This window comes from Bos grunniens, chromosome 29, assembly GCF_055505025.1.
Source record: "Bos grunniens cultivar Pamir isolate PY7600 chromosome 29, Bosgru_T2T1.0, whole genome shotgun sequence".
In the NCBI taxonomy this organism is placed as follows: domain Eukaryota; kingdom Metazoa; phylum Chordata; class Mammalia; order Artiodactyla; family Bovidae; genus Bos; species Bos grunniens.
In genome coordinates this window covers 12,813,082-12,823,496 of record NC_141193.1, presented here as the reverse complement: position 1 = coordinate 12,823,496, position 10,415 = coordinate 12,813,082, and the positions used below count along the sequence as shown (strand labels likewise).

Sequence of the window (10,415 nt, the reverse complement as noted above, 5' to 3'; positions counted from 1 at the left end):
TGAACAGCAAACAAGAAAGGGAAAGATATACCCAATGAAATGCAGACTTCCAGAGAATAGCAAGGAGAGATAAGAAAGTTTTGTAAGTGAAAAGTGCAAGAATTAGAGGAAAATAATACATTGTAAAGTGTATAGATCTCTTCAGGAAAATTGGAGATACCATAGGTATACTTCATGGAAAGATGGGCACAATAAAGGACAGAAAAGTCAAAGACCTAACAGAAGCAGATGAGATTAAATAGAGGTATCAAGAATGCACAGAACTATACAAAAATGGACATAATGATCTGGATAGAGATGATTTTGGGGTCACTTATGTAAAGCCAGATAAACTAGAACATGAAGTTAAGTGGGCCTTAGGAAGCATCACTACAAGCAAAGCTAGTGGAGGTGATGGAATTCCAGCTAAGCTGTTTAAAACATCCTAAAGAATGAGGCTGTAACAGTTGCTGCATTCAATATGTCAGCAAATTTGGAAAACTCAGCAGTGGCCACAGTGCTGGAAAAGGTCAGTTTTCATTCCAATCCAAAAGAAAGGCAATTCGAATGAATGTTCACCATATCATGCAATTGTGCTCATCTCACTTGCTAGCAGGGTAATGCTCAAAATCCTTCAAGCTAAGCTTCACAGTACATGAACTGAGAACTTTCAGATGTACAAACTGGTTTGAGGAACCAGAGATCAAATTGCCAACATCCATTGGACCATAGAGAAAGCAAGCGGATCCCAGAAAAACATCTGCATCTGCTTCACTGACTATGCTAAAGCCTTTCACATAAAGGACCACAACAAACTGAGGAAAATTCTTAAGAGAATGGGAGTATCAGATCACCTTACCTGTCTCTTGAAAGTCTGTATGTAGGCCAAAAAGTGGCAGTTAGAATCAGACACAGAACAACTAAAATATTTAAAATTGGGAAAGGAGCAAGACAAGATATACATTGTCACTCTGCTTATTGAACTTTTATGTAGGAAAGATCATTTGATCTGCTGGACTGCATAAATCCCAAGATGGAATCAAGATTGCTGGGAGAAATATCAACATCCACAGATATGAAGATGACACCACACTAATAGCAGAAAGCAAAGAACTAAAGACCAATCGATAAGGATAGGAGATGAAAAAAGCTGGCTTAAAACTTGACATTCAAAATATTATTCACAAAAAAATACTCATAATTTATGGCATCCAGTCCCACCACTTCATGGCATATAGATGAGGGAGAAGTGGAAACAGTGGCAGATTTTATTTTCTTGGGCTCCAAAATCATTATGGACCTTGACTGCAGCCACAAAATTAAAAGACACTTGCTCCTTGGAAGGAAGAAAGGCTATGAAAAACCTGGACAGTGTATTAAAAAGCAGAGACTCACTTTGGTACAGAGGTTTGTAGTGTCAAAGCTATGATTTTTCCAATAATCATGTACAGATGTGAGATCTGGACCATAAGAAAGGGTGAATGCCACAGAATAGAGCTTTTCAACTGCAGTGCTTGAGAAAATTCTTCAGAGTCCCTTATAAAGCAAGGAGATCAAACCAGTCAATGTGAAAGGAAATCAACCTCTGACCCCTGCTGTCTTAGCTGAGACATGCACTGAGGTGTCCAGGTGGAAAGAACTGATGCTTCCACTGCAAAAGTCCCTAACCATGGCAGCTCCAAGCAAATAGTTTGTAGCTCCACCCCTGGAGGAAGCTCAGAAAGGCTGAAGGCTCTGTGTACCCTGGGTTCCCCGATACATGCGTTGCATTCTCCCCAGCAGCATTGGAGGCCAAGGAAGTGGCATTCTGCACCCTGGAGGAGGGAGATGGCTCAGGGATCCACTGGGGCCACCACTTACCAAGTAGGACTGGAAAGGACAGAGCAGGCATATGTGGCAGAGAGCTGGTAACTGGGGTGTGGGAACAAGAGGGAACCAGCTCTGCATGAAGTACCTCACCCAAAAGTCCCCTGGAGGAGAAGTCCAGCGATAAGACCATCTGAGATGGGATGAAGAAAGTCTATTTCATTACCCCTTATAATTCCTCTGAATGAGGAGGGGGTGGAGTTGGTGGGTCCTCACGAACTCCTCCATGGCCTAGACAATCCCCCAGTCACTATCCTTGTGGCTGCGTTTCCCCAGCTTCAGTCAAGTAGTTCTGGAGGAAACTGACAATCATGTGTCCTGCTGGGTCAGTTTCAATGACCATGTAAAGCCAATCATAGGACCCCATGGCCCTGCCAGGATGGCTGATTTACGGCTGTACATGTGAACTGAGGTGGGTCATTCAGGGAACACCCGTGAACTCTAATGGCTCCAAGCTTCTTTCCTTACTAGGAGATGCCTTCAGGATATAAAACCCTAGGGCAGGTAGCTTGGGCTGCCTCACTAGGTGTGGAAGCCTTAAGGAAGAAAGTTGTCAGGCTAAGAACATCAGAGAAGAGGGAAGGGAAACAGTGAGGGTGAGAAAGAGAACTGATGACTTACGATTTCTTGGGTCCAGTCACTGAGATCTTTGTATTTGCTCTGAGTCTTGTGTCCTACATTCCCAGAATCATTGCAATGAGTCTCCCTTTTCCTTGAAGCCAGCTGGAGTAGGGCTCCTCTCAATTTTGATTTAGACTTGGTTCTAGATATTGCACTCGCAGACACAAACAGAGGCAACCATTTGTTTCAGCACCATTAAGAGTGAAACCCTTTATTCTTTACTGAGAATAAGGTGTGCAGACCACCAAACACAGTTCACCAGCATCCTGGGCAGCAGTGCCCTAAGTGTGAGTGAGTGTGTGTTACTAATACCTGAATCTCTCCAAGCATTTACACTGCCAGTGCCAAGCCAATCCTGTCATTTCCTTGATCAAAGACAGAAATACAGCCTCAGGAAGACGTCACCCAGGACCCAGGTCTCTGTAGATGGACTCACCTTGTTCTCTTCAAAGGTGGTATAGCAGCGGCCTCTAGAATCTTGGGGGAGTCAGAGACACGCACCAGTCGGCATGAGCCCTTACCAGTGACTTCCCCCAATATCCAGACCCAGCACAATTATTTGTTTTATTTCCCTCTTTTGGTAAGTAATAAGGGGTTTTATCAGCAGCAGGGGATATGAGAGTTCATCCAAAACCAGAGGGCCAAGACATGAGGTTGCCATGAGGAAGGGTGTGGTGAGTGGAGGACTGGGAGTTGGGAAAACAGAGGAATGAAAAACAACAAAATCCTACTGTAGAGCATAAGAAACTCTATTCAATATTCATTGATAAATTACATGGAAAAGAATAATAAAAATATATTTTTATGTGTATAACTGAGTCACATTTTTGTGCAGGATAACTTAAAGCAACACTGAAGATTAGCCACACTTCAATATAATTTTTTTGAAAAGAACAAGTGTGTCCATAGCTCTCCTCAGTCCCTGTCTCTTTCCTTTTGACTCCTGCTCCTTGTTTTCTCTGCAGAGAATGCTGGTTCTCCTCCTGCATCCCCACAATCCGTACTTTATTAAAAAACTTTATTTTGTATTGGAGCATAGCTAATTAACAATATTCTGAGTTTCAAGTGGATAGTAAAGTGACTCAACCATATGTATCTGCGTATCCTGGTCCCAAAGACAACCTTCTTATCCAGACTGTCATATAACTGAGCGGAGTTTGCTGTGCACCTCATTGTTGGTTATCCATCTTAAATAGAGCAGTGCCTACAGCATTTTCTTGAAGACTTAACTTAGGAACTCTGCAAAGTCTCCTTCAGCCCACACTCATCCTCTTTGGCCACTCCAGGCTTGGTTGGATAATGCACTCTTGTTCCCCATCCACACTGGTCAGTTTTTAGCCCTCATCACTGCTAGTAAGTCCCCAGTGCCCCAGTGCAGACCACCTTGAGATGCCATTTACATGGATTCCAGTGCAGTTTTGCCTAGAACCATGCACCGCCCCCCCCATATGCCTCAATGAGTTTGTAGTTTTAGAATTCCTGAAATTCACTCTCTTCCTCAAAGCCTTCTTTGAGCCCATCAGCCTGCGCTGAACTCCCACTGGGAGCTGACATGAAGCCTCTACCCTGTGCAGGGGCTGAGCAGTCACTGTGCACCCTTTATTCAACTTAGGATCCAACCTCCCCACAGAGGGGTCGGGTATCCCAACTCACAAAGGAGGCACCTGGCTGGAGTAAGGTGAAGATGTAGCCTAGAACTAGAATGACCGTGTAATTTATCATCCAAACCAGGAAAACCGTGAGAAGGGAAGGGAGACTGTTAACTTATGCTGGGAAATCACACTGGGACTGTCCCCAGCCATTCTCCTTGTAACATGGCCTATTTCAGGGACTGCTAGTGCTGAATTTCATGCTCATGCACCTCTGAGTTCAGATTGAATTGAAGCTCTTTGAGGACTGAGGACCTTAGTGTTCCCCTCTCTCTGACTCCCACCATGCCATATGGTGTGGCCTCTCTACATTTATTTCAGGAATATCAGTGTCCCACATGGCCCTTTACTCTCAAGTGTTTGGTTTTGTGGGAGGCACTGGCTCAGTCACAAGGCTCAGCAGCATCTGCAGTGGTGTGACATGGCCTCCAGAGGTCGTGCTCCTCCCAGCAGCAGCCTAAGGGTTCCTGCAAACTCCAGTTTGAGAACCAACCCTCAGTATTGTCCCCTCACCTTGAGAATGTAGGCTTGACCTGGCACGGGGTAGTTGATGCTGTTGATGGTGAAGATAATAGAGGGCAGGGTATTGACTACAGAACATGAAATGTAGTGCTGTTAGAGAGAGAGAAAAAGAGGTTGGCCCTGGTGATCCTTGTTGTGTGTGAAGACTGGGAGTGACCCTGAGGCATGAGCCTTCACCTTGGAACCCTGAGGCGTGGCGCTGATGAACTTCTGTATGTTATGGATCAGTGTTCCTGGGCCTTCGATGAATGCTGCCCCAGTGTCAACAATGGCCTTGCAGCGTCCAGAACAAGCAATAACCTTTCTTTCAATGGAGACGGTGAGAGACAAAGGAAGAAAGCGGGCATCAAGGTCACTCTAAGTCTTCCCAGAGTTGTCCCCTTCCCGACTGTCTCCTAAACAGCCCTTCGTCTCTTGCCCTCTTTTCCTTTGCTCTCGACACAGCACCTTTCTTGACACCCTTGAATGCAGTACTTGAATATACCAGGATCTTTTGTACTTTGACACAAGCTGGTCTTCCTTCCTAGAAGACTCCACTTCACTTTGACTAGCAAATTTCTTCTCATCTTTCAGATTCCAGCTTAATTGTATTGTTTTGGGGAAGTCTTTCCCCTGGTGTTTATCAGTCTCCTGTGTTAGTCACTCTCTGTAGATCCTTCCTCATGTCTGCAGCTGCTAACTCACTTCAGTCATGTCTGACTCAGTGCGACCTCATAGAGGGCAGCCCACCAGGCTCCGCTGTCCCTGGGATTTTCCAGGCAAGAGTCGTGGAGTGAGTTGCCATTGCCTTCTCCTCCTCATGTCTAGCATGTACCAAAGTCACAATTCACTATGTGGGCAAGTCACTTCCTGTACATCCGCCTTCTTAGATGTGAGGGCGAGTTTTATTCTCCTTGCCTCCCTAAAGTGCCTGACACACAGGGGATGCCCAATGCTTATCTGTTAAATGAGTGAATGAAGACTGAGAAAACAATAAGAAACATCAAGAGAACTGTATCTGATGGGGAACAAATAATGGGTCACACACAGAGTGAATATAGAGATTCGCAGGGGCAGCAAATTCTCATAGTAGGGGGAGAGAGGGGCTCCTTTGGGAGAGGGTGTCTCCCAGCACTGCTCCTACAACCAGCTCAGACCCTGAGACCCTGGTCAGGAAATACATGACTAGCTCTCAGAAATTCCAAAGGACAAGTCAGCTTTTGTCTGAGGGTATCACACAGAATCCTATCAATTATGCCTCTTGTCCTCAGGTCACTCCTGGATTCCACCTTCCTGATTCTCTGTAATAGCCCCTGTCCCACTGTGTGTCCAAGAACTTGGCGTGTCTTTTTTTTAGTTGCTTTCACCTCTTAAGATTGCAGGAAACCTCTCTCCACTGCTTGGGTAGCTGCTCCTTAAGAAGACCAGTTTTCCCCATTTTCTCAGGACTGTCCCTGTTTTTTTAACTGACATTTATCTGTACTGAGAACTTCCTATGTCCTAGGTAGCCCTGGACAGTCGGTCATCTTATCATAACTCTGTTCAGGCTTGAGATATTCTCCCTGATCCTCTGTTCACCACACTGTAGAGTCCAGTAACCATGCTCCCCACTTCAAAGGGCACTGGGTGTAGCCTTTTCCTAGCTATACAGACCTCTCTGGTGCCTCTTAGGACCGTGGTCAGAGCCATGCTCAGAAGGCCTGGGGATTATGAATCCATGGGTTGTTTGTGTATCTATGTGCTTGTGTGTTTTTTTGTATGTGTGTTTGCATGTGTTTCTGTGTGTGCTTGTGTGTCTGGGAATAGCTATGCATGTTTTTATGTGTTGCTGTGTCTGTTTATATGTGTCTGCTTGTGTGTTCCCATGTGTCTGTGTGTCTGTTTTTGTCGTTGAAGGTGGTGTACATGTCTGTGTGAGAATGCATTTGTGTGTGTTTGCCTGTGTCTGTGTTCAGTAGTGGGAGCGTCACTTGGGCTGACCCTCAGAGGGAGAGGCTTACCAGTCCATGTGTACAATCCAGTCTCCTGCTTGGATCAATGGTACCCAGTTGAGCTCTCCATTGTAGTAGTGGTGGTCCACCCCACCAAACATCACCACACTGCCATGCCACTCATCTCTGTAGACAGAAGTGAAAGGGGTGGTGATCCTTGGAGGACAGTAACAACAACACTGTCTGAGAGCTGTGCCGGTCCACCCATCAAGGCCCTAATGAGGTCCCCATGTACAGATGCAGAAATAGCGTCTAGGAGAGATAGAGATACAGACTGAGGCATGTTACTGTCTCATGAGTGGCACAGAGGAGGTTAGAAGCTGAATCACTTGTCTGAGCTCCACCCACTATGTCTTCTGAAGACACCCTGGACCTTCAGCGACCTGAGTGCTCAGACACCCTGAGACCACAGGGTGCTGAAGTGTTTTGGCTTTCCCTGTGTCCACCTTGTCATTTTTCAGGAAAATCAAGGCCTGTGAGTTATAAGGGTGTGGATTCAAGTCACCCAGAGTTGGCTCCACTGGCCTGTGACCTACACTGTCCAAAGGGCCCCACACTCAGAAGAGACCCCACCTCTGCTCTCCCTGTCTTGAAATGACTAATATTTCTAGAACAAGGGGTCCCACATGTTTGTTTTGTGTCCCACACTCTCATTTTTCACTGGCTGCTGCAAATTGTGTAGCTGGTCCTGAGCTTCCATTGAAATGCTAACGAGGAAGGAAAGATATCCACCATATTTCTCCTTCCTTCCTTATCAAATTCATAAGCAAATCCTAATGCCTTTCCTTCAACCTGTTTCCTGTTGCCTTCCATTAACCTCCCTCATAACTCACCCCACCCCCCCCCAGACCAAGTTACTGGTCTTGAGCCCAGGATCTGGGTTGTGTTCCAATAAAATTTTATTTATAAAAGCCAGTGGTGAAGCCAGGTAGGGCCCTGGGGCCATAGTTATCCTTGGTTATATTATCTCAGGATACTTCTTTATCAAGTGTTCTATAATTTTTGTACAACTGAAAGCATCTTACAGCTAATTTGGAGAAAGGAATTGTCCCATCTCAGACTTACTTGCTCAAGTAGAAGGCAAAAACAGGCTCAGAAATGGCACCTTCATTCTTCAGCTTGTCAAAGGTGGGGCTGGTTCCAGAGAAGGATAGGTTGGGGTAGTTCAAGCCCAAGACACCATCAAATCTTCTGCCTTCAAACCCATATTCCACCATGCTTAGACCAAACGGCTGGTCAGTACTTACAAGATCCCCAATCTGTGGGAGAGAAGAGTGTTACCACTTACAGATACGTGAAGTGGGGCTAGGACTGGGCTGGGGTGCATTGCCATTAGATCCTCAGAGAAGAATTGAGGCTGGGCTCTGTCTTTGGTTGCCCACAGACGGTTAGAGCAAGGTGGAAAGGGAATTTGGGTTCCATTTGAGAGAGGCTGTGAATTTTAAAACATCTACCCCTCTGAAAAACACCACCTGAGTGAGTCAAATTGGCCTCGTGGCTTCTGTACAGGTGGGGCAGTCAAGAGTCAGGCCAGGTCCCACTGGTGCCACCTTATGGACAAATCAATCGAGAGCAAGATAGCTTTCTCTTTGGCATTACTGTGACCTAATGACAGGAATGGACCGCATTCTCTGTAATGTACTGTGGATTCTGCATCTGCCCGGTAAGACAGAAGCCAAAAACAATCTTGCTTGCAGGGTTCTATGAAATTACTGCCTGGAGTATTCACTTTGGGGGATATGTGTATATTTCTGTGAGTGTATATGAGAGAGAAAGAGAAAGAGGGGAACTACGTGAGTATTTTGGGGGAGGCAGGCCATATGTTTAGTAGATTCTCAAGGGTCCTCTAGAGTGAGAACTCATTTATCAGGCTCCTTGACTTCTCAGGCCTCCAGTTTCCCACTCTGGATACCTGAAGCCCTTGACTGCCCCTAGGGTCCCCAGATCCGTTTTATCCAGTCCCCAAACACCCCACAGCAACTTCAGTCCTGAAAAGCCAGCCTAACTCCACCTTTTACCACATGTGTGCCTTCAGCAAGGCCCTTACTGTCTGCACCTCAGTTTCCTCATATGTCTCATGAGTTAATCAGAGTAACTGCTTTGTGGGGTTGTTGCAGAATTAAACCAGTTATCACCTGAAAGTGGCTGGAACAGTCTGTGAATATAAAAGTGGGTGCTTTTTTCCCCATCTTCTTGCTCCCAGCAAAATGAATCTTGAACTGCTCATGGGCAGAGGAGCTGCAAGTCCACACCTCAAGCCACTCTCTGGGTTAGCTAATCCATTTGCTCATGTGTCACCATGGGCATTGCCTCCCCAAGCACAGGATCCTGTGGGTAAGATGACCAATGTCTATGGGAGTTAGGCCAGGAAGGGCCCTGCCAAATGATCCTGCATCTGTTTTGCAAGCAGGGGTCACTCCATAGCCAGTCCTGACTCAGCTTCTCTTTGCACGTTACCCGAATTGTGTCATAAACGAGAAATCCCTTCATGCTCCTAGATCCATAGGCTATCCAGAAGGTCTTTTGGGTAGGCCAGAAGGTAGAAGACTTGTAATGTCTGAACCTAAGTTGTGTAGCTGCAGAACCAAGAGATGAGTGTCATCAGGTGCCAAGGGTGGAAACAGGGTGGCAGGGCAAGTGAATGATGGTCCGGGTATGGGGAGTCTGTACTCACAACAGGAGCAAAGAGGGAGGGCACCCACAGGTCAGACGATCCTGTGTCAAAGTTAACATGGAATTCCTAAGGGGGTGTTCCAATGGTAATTTTACCCATGTAGAGCATCTACATGGAGAAGGAGGGAGTGGGTTAGAGCAGAACTGGCTACCCTCTGTTCCCACACTGATGTCTCCCTCTGGGTGTCATATATCTCGAGATCACTTCCAACCACTGTGAAGCTCACAGCCTTTGATCACAGAGGTGCTTGCATTTGATTTTTTTTTTTTTCCTGTGCTACATTGTATGCAGGATATTGATTCTATGACCAGGCATTGAAACGGTACCTCTTGCATTGGAAGCGCAGAGGCATAACCACTGGACCTCCAGGAATGTTGGACACCCAGGGAAGTCCTGGTGCCTTCATTTGAGAAACTCTATAGTCTCTTCAAACGCAGCCTTAGCACCCCCTTCTCCAGGCTGATGCTGCTCTTGCTAAGTCGCTTCAGTCGTGTCCGACTATATGTGACCCCAGAGACGGCAGCCCACCAGGCTCCGCCATCCCTGGGATTATCCAGGCAAGAACACAGGAGTGGGTTGCCATTTCCTTCTCCAATGCATGAAAGTGAAAAGTGAAAGTGAAGTCGCTCAGTCATGTCTGACTCTTAGCGACCCCATGGATTGCAGCCTACCAGGCTCCTCCATCCATAGGATTTTCCAGGCAAGAGTACTGGAGTGGGTTGCCATTGCCTTCTCCACTTCTCCAGGAGGTCCTTCTTAATCAACCCCAGGTTCTAACTCTAAACTCTGACCACATTCAATCAATGCCACAAAAGTGACCCTTTAATTTGACATGTATTTACTGTTTGCCTATTTCTCAGGCTGACATGGGCATTCTTGAAGACAAATAAGCCCTTTTTCTAATCTAAAAGCAGTAAGCACTGTGTTAGATTATTATCGCCTTACATGGAATACGGGTTCAGTAACTTTTTCCTGCTGTGGTTCCTGCATCTGTGGAAACTGAATTACTCTGCCTGGGGATTCACAATTGCTTTGCAGTTGGTTCTACCTTCTGATCAGAGGTGGTTCACTCTTCATCTGTAACTAGTTGACTCCCTTAGTTCAGAAGGAGCTGCTGCTGCTGCTGCTGTTAAG

At 46.1% G+C, this 10,415-nt stretch overlaps 1 protein-coding gene across 1 annotated transcript; it reads right to left on the bottom strand.

The window, feature by feature from the left end:
* Nucleotides 1-2,266: 2,266 nt before the first annotated feature.
* LOC147342124 (pregnancy-associated glycoprotein 1-like) lies at nt 2,267-9,097 on the bottom strand. The gene is made up of 7 exons (XM_086384109.1): nt 9,065-9,097; nt 7,673-7,866; nt 6,661-6,763; nt 4,815-4,937; nt 4,629-4,727; nt 2,903-2,943; nt 2,267-2,381 (listed from the first exon to the last, which is right to left on the bottom strand). The coding sequence occupies exons 1-7, from the start codon at nt 9,095-9,097 to the stop codon at nt 2,267-2,269; spliced, it is 708 nt and encodes a 235-aa protein (XP_086240235.1).
* Nucleotides 9,098-10,415: the final 1,318 nt, after the last annotated feature.

Excerpts from the sequence above, each read along its gene's own strand:
- LOC147342124 (XM_086384109.1), bottom strand. The coding sequence starts at position 9,097 with ATGAAGGGATTTCTCGTTTATGACACAATTCGG. Across the intron at positions 2,944-4,628 it reads GTCAAGCCTACATTCTCAAG|ATTCTAGAGGCCGCTGCTAT; the intron begins GTGAGGGGACAA and ends GACTCCCCCAAG. Across the intron at positions 2,382-2,902 it reads CCACCTTTGAAGAGAACAAG|GCTTCCACACCTAGTGAGGC; the intron begins GTGAGTCCATCT and ends TTCTTCCTTAAG.